This window comes from Suillus subaureus (genome assembly GCF_016647635.1).
Source record: "Suillus subaureus strain MN1 chromosome Unknown BJ212scaffold_2, whole genome shotgun sequence".
NCBI classification, from domain to species: domain Eukaryota; kingdom Fungi; phylum Basidiomycota; class Agaricomycetes; order Boletales; family Suillaceae; genus Suillus; species Suillus subaureus.
In genome coordinates, this window is record NW_024538558.1 from 2,323,467 (window position 1) to 2,339,737 (window position 16,271).

The 16,271-nt window shown below is 47.4% G+C and overlaps 6 protein-coding genes across 6 annotated transcripts; 2 read left to right on the forward strand and 4 right to left on the reverse strand.

Moving 5' to 3' along the window:
- Positions 1–53: 53 nt before the first annotated feature.
- Positions 54–1,016, forward strand: BJ212DRAFT_1444222 (S-adenosyl-L-methionine-dependent methyltransferase; the record flags this gene model as incomplete). The annotated part of the gene is made up of 7 exons (XM_041337931.1): positions 54–120; positions 170–254; positions 301–359; positions 407–474; positions 532–741; positions 790–894; positions 945–1,016. The coding sequence occupies 7 exons, from the start codon at positions 54–56 to the stop codon at positions 1,014–1,016; spliced, it is 666 nt and encodes a 221-aa protein (XP_041199534.1).
- A 129-nt stretch (positions 1,017–1,145) lies between these two features.
- BJ212DRAFT_1475616 (C2 domain-containing protein) lies at positions 1,146–6,505 on the reverse strand (the record flags this gene model as incomplete). Its single annotated transcript, XM_041339254.1, has 17 exons — positions 1,146–1,364; positions 1,418–1,529; positions 1,581–2,218; positions 2,272–2,384; positions 2,432–2,494; positions 2,548–2,662; positions 2,710–2,981; positions 3,034–3,523; positions 3,578–3,669; positions 3,740–3,778; positions 3,826–3,892; positions 3,947–3,974; positions 4,027–4,495; positions 4,543–4,823; positions 4,874–5,139; positions 5,192–5,881; positions 5,936–6,505. The coding sequence occupies 17 exons, from the start codon at positions 6,503–6,505 to the stop codon at positions 1,146–1,148; spliced, it is 4,524 nt and encodes a 1,507-aa protein (XP_041199535.1).
- Positions 6,506–6,694: 189 nt separating this feature from the next.
- On the forward strand, positions 6,695–9,280 carry BJ212DRAFT_338522 (uncharacterized protein). Its single transcript, XM_041342952.1, has 8 exons — positions 6,695–6,902; positions 6,948–7,062; positions 7,121–7,288; positions 7,337–7,457; positions 7,509–7,735; positions 7,783–8,006; positions 8,055–8,226; positions 8,309–9,280. Exons 1-8 carry the CDS (start codon positions 6,789–6,791, stop codon positions 8,977–8,979), a joined length of 1,812 nt encoding a protein of 603 aa, XP_041199536.1. The 5' UTR covers positions 6,695–6,788; the 3' UTR covers positions 8,980–9,280.
- Positions 9,281–10,142: 862 nt separating this feature from the next.
- Positions 10,143–10,609, reverse strand: BJ212DRAFT_1259236 (uncharacterized protein; the record flags this gene model as incomplete). The annotated part of the gene is made up of 3 exons (XM_041330003.1): positions 10,143–10,293; positions 10,349–10,440; positions 10,499–10,609. The coding sequence occupies 3 exons, from the start codon at positions 10,607–10,609 to the stop codon at positions 10,143–10,145; spliced, it is 354 nt and encodes a 117-aa protein (XP_041199537.1).
- A 20-nt stretch (positions 10,610–10,629) lies between these two features.
- Positions 10,630–14,195, reverse strand: BJ212DRAFT_1319232 (mitochondrial carrier domain-containing protein). The gene is made up of 17 exons (XM_041334350.1): positions 13,850–14,195; positions 13,589–13,792; positions 13,438–13,527; positions 13,337–13,389; positions 13,161–13,282; positions 12,984–13,104; positions 12,913–12,931; positions 12,571–12,866; positions 12,466–12,517; positions 12,166–12,292; positions 11,978–12,112; positions 11,901–11,926; positions 11,601–11,852; positions 11,510–11,544; positions 11,370–11,453; positions 11,207–11,313; positions 10,630–11,153 (listed from the first exon to the last, which is right to left on the reverse strand). The coding sequence occupies exons 1-17, from the start codon at positions 14,017–14,019 to the stop codon at positions 10,893–10,895; spliced, it is 2,154 nt and encodes a 717-aa protein (XP_041199538.1). The 5' UTR covers positions 14,020–14,195; the 3' UTR covers positions 10,630–10,892.
- Positions 14,196–16,265, reverse strand: BJ212DRAFT_1319242 (uncharacterized protein). The gene is made up of 9 exons (XM_041334351.1): positions 16,024–16,265; positions 15,885–15,976; positions 15,726–15,821; positions 15,600–15,677; positions 15,496–15,551; positions 15,324–15,434; positions 15,041–15,277; positions 14,581–14,988; positions 14,196–14,532 (listed from the first exon to the last, which is right to left on the reverse strand). Exons 1-9 carry the CDS (start codon positions 16,254–16,256, stop codon positions 14,401–14,403), a joined length of 1,443 nt encoding a protein of 480 aa, XP_041199539.1. The 5' UTR covers positions 16,257–16,265; the 3' UTR covers positions 14,196–14,400.
- Between the last annotated feature and the right edge of the window lie 6 nt (positions 16,266–16,271).

The window sequence follows — 16,271 nt, forward strand, 5'->3', positions numbered from 1 at the left end:
CGCCAACGACGCGTCGCACCACGTGATTATTTCAATTCTTCATCGCCGCCATCATGACACCGACGCCAGATCTTTCTCATTTGACTAGGCATGATCTTGAGCAAGTGTACGACCCAGCAGGTAAGTGAGCAGATATATGGACCGCACTGCAGTCTAACCTGTTTCGCAGAAGACACGTTCTTGCTACTGGATGCTCTCGAGCAGGAGGCAGAAGCGCTCCGAAATGAACGTCCTCTGATTTGTCTCGAGGTCGGGTGAGTATCAGCTTATACATGCTATAAAATGCTGAGTGCGACTCAGGTCTGGATCAGGATGCGTGTCAGCGTTTATTGGAAAGATATTCGGACAATCCTCTTCTCGTGAGTTCGTATTCATCTTTCTGGGTGCCAGGCTGACTGGCAATCAGTTTACCTTTGCACTGATATAAACAAACATGCCACCAGTTGTACGCTTGCAACAGGGAAACAGAACAAGGTACAGCCTGAGTCTTGCTGACGTTTTAGCTGCATCTAATTCACAATTACATAGTAGATACCTCTAGACCCAGTGACATGCTCGCTAGCACGACCTTTCTTATCGCGATTGCATCACGCAGTCGATGTACTCTTGTTTAACCCCCCTTATGTGCCGACAGATACAGATGAAGCTTCCAGTGCTCAGAGTAGTGCCGGTATTGCAGGATCCTGGGCAGGAGGAACTGATGGAATGGAAGTTACGAATCGTTTGTTACAAGACGTTGAGGTATCATCTTTCCCAGTGCTGTGGAATACTATTGACTATGCTTCTCAGTGTCTGTTATCGCCGCGGGGTAGATTTTATTTGATTGCCTTGAAACAAAACGATGTTCCAAGCATCCGATCCAGGATGTTGGAAGACTTTGGTTTAACCAGCCAGGTAAACTCAACTTGTCCACCACGAGTTGATCACACTCTCACGATTACTAGGTTGTCATTGAACGACGGGCGGGAAGAGAATTTTTATTAATCGTTCGCTTTGCACGGACCACCCTAAACTAATCCTGGCAGCGGAAGCACGTCTTAATAATTAAATGGCATGAAATTCTTGGGACATCAATGTGGAGCAACTGAAACATAAAACTAGCAGCCCATATATCGTGAATTGAATGTGTGGCAGTCCCAAGCACGTCAATTGTCCTCGTTGAACCCTGGTCTGCGACCCCTGATGCTGAATCTCGATGGCGAAGTCTGTGGCTGCGATGGTTCAAGCGACACGACTGACGTGCCCCGTGCTAGTGAATTATTCTCTGCATCAAATTCGAGACGGAGGCGGGCAAGCCCGCCGCCCTGAAGCTCGACAGTAACCTCAGCAGCTGTCGACCGGCCAACTTGTATATGCCGCCAGATCTAATCAAATTTATCAGTAAAATCATACCACAGCCAAGGAAATCTTAACGTACGTCAACCTCACCCTGAGCTAACAGCTTATCTTTTCCGAGCGTCTTATGGTCATGAATCGAGAGATGCAATTTGGGCATGTGCGCGCTAGCAACAAAATTGAAAGACTCGTTCCTGGCATAAAAGTTGAGAGGTGACACCATGAACCAGGCAGGAAGGTCTTACCATTCTGGTGATGATGTCTTACTACCGTGCTTCGTCTTGAATTCCTTGTCGCCAACACGTATGATTGCGTACGGTTTGGTGTCCGTCATAGACACGTCTTTTGCGCTCACCATTGTCACTCTGAGTGTTCCAGGCTCTGAAGGTAGACCCGAAAGTGAAGGAGTGCGACTCAAGAAGGGGAAAGCGGAGGAGGTAGCGGCATTAGTATCTTCGTCTGCAGTATGCTCTCCTATCGGTCGCGATGCCTGACCAGCAGCGGCTTCAAGCACGGCGTGGGGAGCATCTAACTTTTCATGACTGCCTCCGAAGTCTCTCTTGAAGACATTACCAATGCCACGAACGACGCCCTTGCCAGCACCGAAGGGTAATGATCCGATATGGGTCATGGCGCGGCCCGCGGAAGAGAAGGTCGAGGTCGCCTTCCGGCTCTTGGCAATAATCTCCGGTTGGAAGATCAATCGAATTGCGACGTGTCCTTTTGCACCATGCTTTTCCGAGGAAAGCTCAATCATCTGTTCTGTGGCCTCGAAGGGTTCCATATCACGCAGATTGATGGTACCATATCCAAGGCTCTTGGATTGTTCGAGTTGGTTCCAATCGAAAACTTCGACGGACAAGTCTGCCGCTTCTCGAGATGGCTAACATCCCGTTCAGTGGAAAATATATCTCGATAAGTGGCAGATGGCCGTACCACATTAACTTCGAACATTTCTGACCAATCAGGGTTCAGAGTTTTCTTTTTGGTTTGAGATGTGAACACCTTCGTGCCATGAAGAGTGAAGACGGCGAATGGATCAGATGTGCCTAAGTATCGTCTTAGAACGTGACAACGTGCACGTAGTAAAGCTTACCTGATCTGTCAGCAGAACGAAGGTCCTTTCCAGCCAAAAGGTAAACTCGGAGTATGCCTTGGTCTGTGACAAAGGAGGTGAGTGTAAATAATGCATGGGCTTTACAAACTGCTTACTGTTGATACTCTCTCTAGCCAAAAGCTTCACTGGGACGGGTACATAGCGCGTTTCAATCTCAACGGTAGACGAATTGCCGTCTGCATGTGTGAGTGAGAAGGACGACCGACGATCCTGCAGATGATAAGGGTCAATATCTACATTAAGAGCAGACGGCTCACCAGGGTGGCATCTAAGAAAGCCTTAGCATCGCCCTTCCATTCTGCTACAATGTCATCCTTGTCGAAGTCCCCACTCTCATTCAAGCGCAACCAGACGCGACCAAAGTCGAGCTCTTTAAGGAATCCTTCACCAACATGCGCCCATTGAGCATTTGTACCTCGCGATTTCAAGGTGCTGAAAGCAGGCCAATACGCGTCATCCAAGAGCACATCAAGACGAGCTTTCTTCTGCAAATGTCCGCCTATCACGTTAAATATAATTATACCCGACTCTTAATATGCAGATGAGCACGAGTACAGGTTAAAGGACTTTAGCCCACTCACGATGCTTGAACAGCTCTTCCTTGCTGAGCTCGATGCCTTCGTTCGCAGAATCATTTTCCGTCGGTGATGAAGCTTCTTCGTCCGTGTTTGTAGCCCCATCCCCGTTGGCTCGAACTGATTCACTAGAATCTGTTTGATGAGGTGGGCTATGCGTCTCTGCCTCGGTCATTGGATGATCAACGGTCACATGTCGCTCCTCTTCATCACTGGAAGAACTATGGGTGCTAATACCATTAGAATCATTGCGCTGGACTTTATGAGCGGCTTTCTGGATCTCGTTCTCGCCTGCATCAAAATGCACATGCTTCACGTTCAAAGCTGATACAAATTCAGCTCTGTAGTGTAGCTGCCCTTTGTATGAGTTGTTGTCGGTCCGGATTGGTTCAGCAACCTCCTTGGCACCGGTTGATTCGTAACGCTGTTGTGGATCAGCAGGTGACTCGCGTGCGATATCACTAACAAGCAATTCCACCGATCCAAGGGAACGATCCTGCGATCCTGATCAGCCACTCGTACATACCAGCTGACAGCGACAGCGACAAACCTTTGTCAGATGCTGGTAATCCATGACTTCCATGAACATCGACTGATCAGAAGTTAGCCTATTATATTTCGAGGAGTTGTGGCTAATCTTGCCTCTCTCAAGGAATGGACTTAGAACAACACAGATAAGTAAGGAAAAGCAACAAGATGTGCGACTACATACCCGGGATATATATTATTTGATCCCACTCAGGGTTCAGATCTGCAGTCAAGGTTATTAAGGCTTAGTCACGATCGTTCGCCACGTACTGTTGTTGATAACTTCAGTCCTCCCAAGAGTGACGTTATTCACCAATACTCGTACGTACGGATCACTCTGAAACAGACTGTCGTTAGCTGACCCCTCCTAAAAACAACAGATGTGTATCACTTTGCCGCCGAAAGTCGCTTCCACGTTCCTAAGAATTGATTGTCAAACCTGCTGTCTCACAGTTCTTGAATGAAACTTACTTGACATCCGTCGCCTTCCGCAACCAAATTCTGACAACACCTATGGGAGGCACATACTGATCTGCACTACTTAAGGCGCCAGCCATATGCAGCGACTTCCACTCGCAACTGAGCCTGATCTTGCCGCTATTGCAGCCGCTCAGAGGCCACCATTCCCTGTGAAGAGCGGGGTCCGTCTGGAGAAGATCGACCAGCCGGACGGACATATAACCGACCACAGGATCTTTGAGGAAGTCTCGCTCGTCAACCACCTTGATAGTGATGACTGAAGACGACTTGTCTGCGCAAATGAACTCTGTCGGCGACTCCCAAACGGGATTGTTCGTATGCTTGATGATCTGTGATTTGTGCGTGTAAGAAGTACTGTTCCCAAGGAAGACCTTGACCAAGGGGTTCAAGTCGCCGGAAAGTGATTTTGTAGCATCAAGTTCCTTAGCTTGATGTATAGTCAAGCGAACAATTCCAACATCTAGCAAGGATGATAAGCCTTGGCGGCCAAATAAATCGTGGACGCACTTGTTTGAGGCAGATTTTCTTTTCCATTGACAGATTCAGGTTTCAAAACCTGGAAGTAGTTGACGTTGAGACGAATCATTCCTTTATCCTTTCCATCTTTTAAAACGGGTAGCTCTAAACCTTCCTGAGTTGCATCCTCCAGTAGCTTCTGCAGCTCGAAGGTGGCGGCACCAAGATGAGTGTCCTTAAGGTGCTCGTTGTAGTCAAGGAGACTAAGCACCAACGACTCTTGAAGGGAGTTGACTATAATGAACTTTGTCTCCATCCACGTTGGGTTGTATCTGGTGGTAATAGTGAGGCCAAGCAAAGCAAACCGATGAAAATGGCTGACGTGCTCGACTTATACTTGGTTTTCGCGAGTTCCTCGCGGTTATTGATGCTGATACTGACATAGGGATCAGGAGAGCCCCCGCCAATCTTGCTGGCCTTAAGCCCGCGAGCAGCCTCGACAGTGACTTGAATAACGCCAATAGCCGTATCAAGGGGTATACCAGAAAGAAGTTGTTCGAGATTGACAGTGAACACATTCGGGTCGTACATCATGGGACTGAGCGTGTCATGAACCATATCCCGGATGAAAGTCTGTAGACCAGGAATCTGATAATAAGGTGAGCTCGAGTGGATGATACTTCTTCATACCGTCACTTACGTGGGCTATATCAAATCCAAGCGACTCGCCACCCACCGGTTTAAGCACGTAGTCAATAACCGGTTTTTCAAGGAAGCTGATATCCACGATCTGCACGTGAGGGAAGTTCGCCATTAACTTCAACTTAATCCTCATCATACCGCTGAAGGTGATGTCCTCGAGAAGGACGGGAATGGAGGCTGTAGCAAGACCTTTGCCCAGGCGAACGGATAGAACAACTTTGGGGTTGACTTTTTGAGCTGCTTGACGGGGGGTCAAGTCAGATGTATCATTGGGAGTGAAGGAAATTCCCCAATCCATCATGACGACATCGTCAGCAGTCCTTGGAAATGTCCTAACTTTGTCTATGTGGGGAGCCTTCGTCCCAAGGGTGAAGGTCGTAAGGCGCAAGGAGTCCAGGAAGGCAGGAGTAGAGGTGCTCAGGACCTGATCAACAGAGGCGACGACAGTAGCAGAAAGAACAGGCTCGTAAATGAGCCAGAAACGGTCCAAAAAGTTGTTCATCCAATCAGCAGATTCGTGCTCGGACGCAAGGCGTGTCTTGATTAGTTCTCGCTGAATGTCATCACGAGCACAACGGCGGACACGAGTCATGGAAGTCACATAATAGGTGTTGCAAATAGATAGCAAAAGAATCAGCCACCCCCAACCGAAGTTGAATCGTGTCAAGAAATGAGAAGCAAATACAGCCTGTACAGCGTCATGCAAATGAGCTTATTGTAGATGGCAAGCCCATAGACTTACGAAGAAGATAAGAGCAGCATTATGGTACCACTGGCCATAGTATTGCTCAGCCAAGAAAAGCTGGAGTATGTGGTTGTCTTTCTCCTCGCCTTCTTCAGGCGGAGGTGCATCAATGTTTGCAACAGCACGCCAACCGACTTTGTACCAATCCGGAATCGCTGGAGCAGGACCAGAGGGGTATTCTCCGGGTACTATAGGTGCAGATGGAGTTACACTGCCCGATTTCTCCTGCTCTTCGTTGGTCGCTTCGCTCATGTCTTCAACTGTGATAGTAGGGACGGGAGCTCCGACAATGGATAGCTCTGATGAAGACGTTAGGTTTGGGTGACGTAGCAGAGATAGAAGCGCGCCTTTTCCGCCATGCGCACTTCCATCCTGCGGAACGATACTCTTCAGTTGGTCGCGCTGCCTCCCCGCAGCAGCTGCCTTCTGTTGTGGAGTGGTATCCGGGTCAAACGAGTGAACTATGGCACCTTTGGATGCATCATGGCTCGTGATGTCATGGATATGAGTTTCAGCGGTTTCTTGAAGTTGTTTTACGCCACTGTTGGAAGGTGCGTTCGTCGCCATAGCCAATGACAAGAAGAGAAAGGGAATAAAAGAGAAAAGAAAAGATGGGAGCGGTTGAGTCGGCTCAGAATGGACAGCTAATAGGGTAGTAAGATAGACTTAGTGTGTTAAGGAGCTTGTTATAAGGAGCTTAATGATATTGAGGAGCCGAATAACTTGAAGCGTCATGCCATGTGACCAGGTGACATGCCGGAAGCAACTTTAACAAGGTTGTCACAAGGACAGAGTCCATGAGATACTACAAATCTCTGGAGCGGGCTATGTCTGTTCCTTGTTCCGACACATGAGTTATCAACGGTCAAGCTGGTTATGTTCTGCGGTATCTCGCAAATACGGGCCTACCTGTCTCCGCTATTATTCACAGAACACTAGGACGACCCCAAGAGCAAAGGCCCAGGTATGATCATCCATCCGGCGTGGAATCAACTCATTGTGTCCTCAGTCAAAAATCGCACATATCGATGCCCAAAGACAATTCTCACCTGCACTCGTTGACTCGTTTCATAGGAGACACGATTATCTTCGCATCTCCCTGACAGAGAAATGTAATCTTCGATGTTTGTCCTTCATTTTACTAGTTGTTTCGAGTACTAAAACAATCTGACCGCAATGTAGGTTTTTATTGCATGCCTAGCGAGGGAGTAGAGCTATCACCAGCCGACCATATCTTAACCGACGACGAAGTCATCCGTTTGGCAGGTCTTTTTGTGAGAAGCGGCGTTACTAAAATACGTTTGACTGGGGGAGAACCTACTGTACGGAAAGGCTTGGACGGCATAATTCGCAAGTTGTCATTGCCATGCTTCTGAATGTTGGCTAAATTTTGTGCAGGTCGCCTCAACGAGCTCCGCCCACTCGGTCTCCAGTCCATCGGCATGACCACCAATGGAATCGCCCTCCATCGCCGTCTGCCCCTTTATGTCGAAAATGGCTTAACACACCTGAATCTGAGGTGACCGTTATTTCTTCGTGCATTCAATACGGCACGTCTGATAGTGATCAGCCTCGATACCCTGGACCCCTTCAAGTTTGAGATTATGACTCGGCGTCCTGGTCACGATGCAGTCCTTCGTTCACTCAGTGCTGCCCTCCACAGTCAAGGCTTGCGATCAGTGAAATTAAATGTCGTCGTCGTTAAGGGCCTCAACGATTCAGAAGTCCTGGATTTTGTCAAATTGACTGTGGACAAAAACATATCTGTTCGATTTATCGAATTCATGCCCTTCACAGGTATCTTGTGTTCCCGATAACCATTGGCTTTGCTTACATCGCCACAGGAAACAAGTGGGATAAGGCAAAGATGGTCCCTTCCAGCCAGCTTTTGGACATTGTCTCGAGGGAGTACCCTTCTATAACGCGAGCACCCGACGAACTCAACGACACCGCACGATCCTGGAAGATTCCGGGACATGCTGGTAGTTTAGGCTTCATCAGCAGCATGTCAGATCATTTTTGCTCGTCGTGCAACCGCCTACGTTTGACAGCAGACGGGCAAATTAAGGTGTGTTTATCATGACCAGAGCGTGCCATGTACTTACCCTTCAACCAGGTCTGTCTCTTTGACGCCAAGGAAGTGTCTCTTAGAGATGAAATGCGACGTGGTGCCAGTGATAGAGAACTCTTAAGCGTCATTGGACGTGCTGTCCAAGGAAAACAGGAGAAGCACGCCGGAATGGAGGACATTGATGTCATAACCAACCGACCTATGATACTCATCGGAGGTTAGGTACTTTCCTTCGAGGTAGAGTCTACTAGTGTGTGAAGGGTTTAATATAGTGTCCTGATGTCAATCCACCTTTCCAGGCATACAGCCTCGCAAGTCTAGGGTGCGATCGTTGTCCCGATCTTACCTTCTCGATGGTACACTGTTGTTACCTCATATCCATCGACGCTGGAGTTCGTCGTCCAGCCAATCTAGCCTCCATTTGACTCACATTGGTTCTGATGGTCGGCCATGCATGGTTGATGTCGGTAGTAAGGACGTAACAAAGCGTAGTGCTACTGCCAGCGGTCGCATATACATCCCAAGATCTGCATATGACCTGGTCACAGAATCGAGTAATGTCGACTTCACGAACAAGACGATCCAGAAGGCTCGCAGCAAGGGGGATGTGATGACAGTCGCCCAACTGGCAGCGATCATGGGGTGCAAGCGAACCTCCGACCTTATCCCTCTGTGTCATCCTCTCCAGATATCCAACGTATCTGTCACATTGACGCCTGAGCGTGGTGTGTGTCCAGCTTCACAGCCTGGTGATGAAGGTGCCCTCGAGTATAGCATAAAGTGTACTGCTACCGTGGCATGCGAAGGCAAAACCGGAGTGGAAATGGAAGCACTGACGGCGGTATCGATCGGTCTCCTTACAGTTTGGGATATGCTGAAGGCTGTGGCGGGTAAAGAAATGAAAATTGGGGAAATCATAGTCGCGCATAAAACAGGTGGTAAAAGTGGTGATTTTACTCGAGGTCCATAACCGTTAGTTTCATCACCAGTGCACATGTATTCCTCGACATATATCCTCGATTGCATCCTCATGTTTGGCAACTTTTAATCTTTTAATTCTCGCGTGCCAGGACGCAAACTTCAGGCCCACGCTCCTGCTCCATCCCTTACCGTCATGTCATCATCCGCATACCCGCAAAATGTAAATTAGTCTGGCTTGAAATAGTAGTGCTCTCCATGTTCAATTCTTCTCTTTCATGTGCTTTCTTCTTGCTCGTCATCAACTCAACATTTGTGATGAAACTCATCTTCAAAGAGTCCACAGTAGAATCACGATCCATGAGCTGAAAATTTGAAGGTCACAATCCTGCTCTGAAATGACAAAGAGCTGCGTTTGAAGGCTAGACTCGGCCAGCTTCGCATTTGGCCGTATTCTTGAACCTAATTCGGTGTAGGCCAAGAAATGCGCCCAAGCAAGGCAAACGTGAGGTAAATAACTTGAGCTGTTGAGTGTTGTCAGTCATCATCGCCTACCTTCGCCTATCCACTTCTACGGTGCACCAGGCTGTCAGGCATAGAAGCTCCCAAAGTCGCTCCCATAACCAAAAAAACCGTCAGTCTTCAATAGCTCTTGTACTGTACGCTCGTGTGAAATATAGTAAGCGATCTGCGAGGTCATGTCGACTTGTCGGTGCATATGATGAAACTTCTACATCGGGGTACCGACAAGACTCCAGAGAGATGTCCGATATTCATTGGGATATTGTGAACACTGCAATAACCCATTTATTAGAAAAACTAGTGAGGGCTCATGGCGAGGTTCTATGCTGAAAATGCGAGGATTAATCTCATCCAGTATGCTCATCCAGATCTCGGCGGTATTGCATGACGGAAGGAAATACACTTCAAAGACACATGGAGGTGCATGGCAGCCTCTGCGGTGTTACACTGGGCCGGGGGATCGTCAACGATTGGTATGATCAGTGAAATATGGTATGCCAGGGAGATTTCGTAGATTTTGCGTATGAGCACGAGTTAGCGAGTGTTTTTCCAAAAGTTTGACCTTTGATTTACACAACACCTAACATTGAATCCAAAGGGCCAGCTGTTGGAACTCGAAAGTGTCAAGCTCAACACTCTATCCTTGGATGAAAGCTGCGAGAAGTGCGTTGATCTCGGAGTCGAGTCGACCGGCTACTTTGGACTGTCGATGAGGTTATCAGAAATTGGTATGGAGTAGCAAGATTCAATTGGTCCGATACTAACGTCTTCAACCTTGATAATTGTGGGGATGGAGGTGATATGCCACGGCTCGCCTCTGAAAATATTGGAGGGTGTTTTCCATCTAAGCACCATCATAGAATTGAGTGCCAGTCCACAGACGCGATGTGTCTGCCTACTCGGGCTTTTGGCCAACGTAGACAATCACCGCAGATAGCCCGTCTTCAGGACCGAAGGTATCTTGGATGATCCGATCTACTGCTACACAATCCTGGCGGCCCAACAAATCAGGATTGTGGGTTGTCACCGTACGTGGCACTCGCACTCACAGGGCACCACAGCTGCCCGTTCACGCGCGAGGAGTAGAAAATCAAGAATCGTTCTTGTGCGTGTTCCAGATCTTTAGGATCGGAAGGAAATTCGATTTCACGGAGCGGCATCTGTCAAGGAAGGACCAAGAATAATGGTGAGCATCCCAGAACGTCTATCATTGTCTCTATGGATCGGAGTTCGGCATGCGGTATGTATAACAAGCTTAAATAACCCAATCGTGCCAACTACGGTATACTGCAATGGTTAGGAGGAGCAATTGAATCTATGTAGTAGCAAAGGTGCGCGCTGTCGGTAGCAGTATCGACAGATCGAAGCAAACCAGAACGGGGAACTATCTTCCTGCACTGTTCCGTCTAAACAAAGTTCAATAGATGAGGATTAAATAGTGCATCATGCTGTTTTCGATGGTGAGGTTGTTGGGTGTGCCTGCTTCACGAGGGGATGAGAGAAATTGGCCGCACGTCTCCCAAAATCACCATGAACGTCTAGTAGTATTTTGAGGGCGTTCCGCGCACGGATTCGAGACATCTCATCCCGCTTCGGTGTTGTCAAAGCAGTCTTGATTTCGGGTTTGTTCTCCTGCCATGGGTACTGTTGAAAATGATTAAGTATCAAATGCATGTACCAAACGGATGGACTAACAGGAAGGAGCTGCAAAGATAATTGGATGTTAGTGTGTTCGGGGCGTGTAGTAACAATCATACCTTTTGCAAGTATTCATATGCAAGCAGGGTAAAGCCAAACTGTGGGCTACTTCTGAGGATACGTGCCGGTCCTCCCTTAAACAATGCCTTGAAACCTTCTTCCTTATCTAGAGGAAGTACCAGTCATGAGTATTCAACTTTGCTAGATGAGATCGACACTTACTGATCTTGACAAATGCATCTGTAAGACCTTTGTAGTGGGTCTGACCTTGTCGCGCTTCGACCTGCAGACGAGTCTTCACCACATCTGTGACAAACGTCCAATGGGTATCATCACGAGTACTACTCAAAAGGAATACGAACCAGCAGGAGTTGTTAGATAGGCTGCTGGCATGCCACTGGTGAACTCGCTCTATCAGCACATGTCGCAAGTTCTTAACGCAAGAAACCTTACGCAATGCCCGCTGCACCCAACGTTTCCAGGAATGACAACTGCTTTCCGTTGTAGCCTTCATGGAAGACATCCTTTTTAAGGTGGGAATATGCTGTGAAATAGATGGCCGAGAATGGGATATCGCGAAGCAAGCAGGCACTGGCCCCCTTGTATAAACCAACCACACCCAATTGGCGTACAATGTTGGCAGCACCGGTTCTAACTGCTCCTTCTAACTTTGCAGCTTCTCCTTGTATTTGGAGACGTATCTTACTAAAACTCGAGTAAGGACCAAGCTATGACCAGGGTGCTTAAACTTACACAATTTCCAGGGGATTGGTGAAGATCTGCCATCGTTATGGGCGACATGAATACAATCTTAAAAAGGGAATACATACTACTTGACAACCACCAGCCGTTCCACCGGCTATCAGCTCCCAACCAAGTTTGATGCGTCCTGTCTCTGGATCCATGGCTCGACCACGGACGAGGTCATTGACGGTAAGCTTGATAGCTTTTTCTGGAGCAACGCCCTGTTACAACGTAAGGCGAGGTGAAATATTATAGAAGTACAGCGGTGACGCACAATCAACTGTGGACCAAGGCCACGGTAGAAACCCATGAGACCTTCGTTGCGGAATATTTTCTGAGCACAGTCGACGCTATTCTTGTACAGCATCTGACCGACCACTGTACTCCGCTGATTTTGCATCCTTGAAGTTGTTCAGCAACAAAACTCGCAAAAACCCAGTCAAAAACGCACCGAGTCTGTCAACCAATTGGATTTGTTGTAGACTAAAAGAATAATTGATGAAATGCACAGCGTACCTTCACTATCAAGATAAAGCATATCAGATAGATCCAGCACGACATGATTCCTAATCACTTACCCATATCAATAGGGTAGACAATAGTGGCACCGAAAGCCCCCGCAATTCCTATATTTATGTTAGAGTTGCGTCGCAATAGTGCTGAGCAATAAATAACGTGCCTCCTTGAACAAAACCGTAGGCAGACTTCAGTACCCCTTGAAGCAATGATGCCTTCGGTCTGACTTCATTGGCTTCAAGAACCTCGTGAGGAGCTCTCCACTGGGGATCCAAGAGTTGAGCAAAGTCCAATAGAGCAAGCCTCTTCTCGCGGCTACCCCGACCCGCAAAATGGAAAATGATAGACGCCTCCATGGGCGTGAAAAGAGCGTAACGCGAGATCGCAGCAGAGTGATTAAGGAAGTCAGACTGGTCAATGCGTCCATCCTTTGACTTGGCGGTGGCCTCGCGTAAAATACTAACAACCTATTAGTTAATGACAGCCATATCAAAGGCGGAATTACCGCTCCACCATGTCCATCTCTACGATACAAAAGTTGGGGTTGCTTCCAGGCCGCAGAACAATGAAGCTCACCTCGAATAACATTTTGAAATGCAACAACCTCAGAATAAGATATCCGCCCACTAGGAGTGAGCGTGCATAACGTAGGTAGACGTTCAATGACTGCATCAGATAGTTTATGCCCTGCAATCTCCTGTCATGAGGGAAGTATATGAAACGCAAATCGTGAAGAATAAGTCGTTTACAAACCAAAATAATTTGTTTGAATTCCTCAGGTCTAATAAATCCATCTTGATCCTTGTCGAGATACTTAAAGGCCTGTCGAAGACGCTCTCCCTGGAGGCCCTTCATCAGCTGAGTAAATTCATTGTCTATCAAAAAAAACAAGTCAATAAATGTGGAGGTAGAACAATATCCGCACTGACATCCAAGAACGTGTGTGCCATTTTTTCGCCCAAGATATAACTTAACCCAATCACTGTGACCACGGTAAACACAGACCATTTGGAATTCTAATAGTACGTACCAATCAAAGTCAAAAGGAATGGCAGATGGCCCAACGTTGGCCAAGAACACATTTTTGAACTCATCAAAAGTTATGGTACCCGAGCTGTCCCTGAAACGCGACCGTGCCAAGTCTGAGTGCTGCTATATATAATGGGACGGGAAGGACTCACACGTCAAAATACTGAAAGGCTATCCAATAGTCTGCGTCGGGACGTTTAAGAAGTGTCTCAAACACTGTGAAATCGTCCCAAGAAACCAAACCCCGCTTCGAAGAGTCGGCTACACGAAAAAGGATCGCGAATTGTGCACGACCTATTTTAGTCGAGTCGCTTTTCGGAGCGATAGCATTGACAAAGTTGTCGGGGTCAAGATATCTGTCGTCCGAGCAGTCAGCAAGAGGTTAAATTGTTTTAGAATGAGTCATGACATACCTCTCCCCGTCGATCACGACCTTTGCATTGGTTTCAAATATCCTTCTCCATCGCTTCATCTCGTTCTCGGGTGCTGCAACCACACTGCGAACGCCTTTCAAGGCGGAGTCAGTCAAAGAGGAGGATGCCGCATCAGTGTCGCAATGAACTGTGTTGATAACGCGTGTCATTGTTCTAGTGTCAAGACTCCGAAGTGAATTAGTGTTTAGGAGGTATCAGGTATGTCTATATGTCAAGAGAGAGGATGCAAGCAAGTCTAGAGGGAAGGATAAGGATACTTATGCAGCACTAACTGGTAGCCCACAGCAATGTAGTTATGGCACAAGAGCGAAGACACTAAAAAATTGCTCCAACAGGGCCAATGCAGTACTATTGCAGGGATAAACAACTCGGGTGATTACATAACCGAATCACACTGCCGAGCACATGACACATGCGATGCCAAACGCAACGCGTTTCACTTGATTCCGAATTTCCTATAGGCCTCGCCGCTTGAAATAGGGCATCAATCAAGAAGCATATCGGCGCAATGTCGGCGCCCTTATTCTAGATTACCGTGCAAAGGCCACGTCACGAGGCAATCTAAAACTTATACAGTACATGTCTTTGTTTGGAGCAACAGACCGAACCATGTGCAGTGCCACCCCGGTGTCCAGCTGATGTCCGAGTTTACTTTCGACTCTCTAATAATCACAGTCAGCACAGCCTTTGCACTGAATCTCGAACATTACCTGTATAATATCCGCTTCAGCCCTGTCTGGCTGGAGTTCGCGTGTGAAGCAATGACAATGAACCATAGGCATGTTGGCGTTATTACCGCTCAAATCCCGTTCACTAGCGCTTTCCAATAGAACGCCACGGAAGGCGTCGAGGAAGTCGATCGCTGAATCTGGGAGGTTCATCACAAAATGTGAGACGGTTTGACGAGGAGACTGGTTCGACACAGTTGACTGATCAATCAGTGCAGGTGCTGCAGTTAGAGAGGATTTTGCTAGTTGCAGCCTGCGCTTCTCCTTTTCTTGCATCTTGCTGAGTTTCGGCCCGGTGTATGCGGGGAAAGGATTATCTCTCGCACGACCGATAACCTTTTTAATGAAATCACGACCATCCTCGCAGCTAGCGCGGACCAAACTTGCGACCTACCGAACAACATCAGAATAAGGCGTATATCAAGTGAAAGAAATACCTCACTTTATTGTCAACGATATTCTGACTCAAGTACCTCGCACTCTCAGGATTTAGATCGTTCGCAAATACTGCACACCCTTTCTTGGCAGCAGGAATTGCGAAAGGGCCCACGCCAGCAAATACATCTGCAATGACGTCGGTTGGTTGGAAGAGTTGGACAAGCCGATCGTGCTCTGTGTGAAGCCTTGAATTCCAATAAACACGGGTGAAGTCAAAAGTGAATCGGCAATTAGACTCGTGCTGGGGATTTTCTTAGCTCATCGTTCCATAGAAAGACATGACTTACGTGCTCAACAACATGATTAGGTTCGCCTGCGAGCAGTTCCATTTTGAAGAACCGGTACTTTGTATCGATACTGTCTAATTTATTGACAACTGTTTTAATCATGGGATTTTTCTGTGGTAAATAGCATCAGCAGAAGTTAAGAATTCGAGAAATCAATACTTTCATCCAGAACAATCTCACCGATGATATGCTTATAGGGTAGATATTCTTTATTGAGATTCATGTGGGCTGAAGGATTCATCAGTGACGACCAAACGCGAATGCCATCGTGCTCACCGAGGTGGCCAGTGATTGCGAACCCTGATGGAGAACCCTTGCAAAGCTCCTCGGGCAATATGGAATGTAAGATTTCATCTGGACATAAATAAATACCATCGACATGAGGAACCATGCAGCTCGTACCAGCTGTCCAGTAGTCATAAGTCAAGTCTAGGTTGTGCACAACCAACGTAGCAGACTGTTCCTGCAAGTAATTGCGAACCTCCGACGAGAGGGCAGCTGGCTTACGGATGGAGCATCAGAAAACCACATATCATTCGATCGAGAGATGCTACACGGTACCATCTTCAGATACATTCAGCAATACCAGCCTCTCGAGGTCATCGTGGGGGTCCCGAAGAACGCTGCGTACTTTTGGCAGATCCATTAGGAATCTTCGAAGTACGTTAAATATGATCTCTGGAAAACCAAAGTCACATACTTCTTCATGATATCAGACTTTAGCAGGGATCCGGTTTTGGAAGCAGGAACTCTGGCGGCGAGAACAGGGATAGTCTTTTTAAAAGCATCCCTTTGAAGAGTGGTGTCCATCCAACGATGTGCTGGAGGTGATACGTCGAGTGTCAGTGTGCGCGCCATGATTTTAGAGAAGAAAGATAATCTAAGGCGTTTTCTCGAAGTTAAGGTACTTAGACATGATTGAAGTCCAAGCATGGAAGTTGTTTGTGC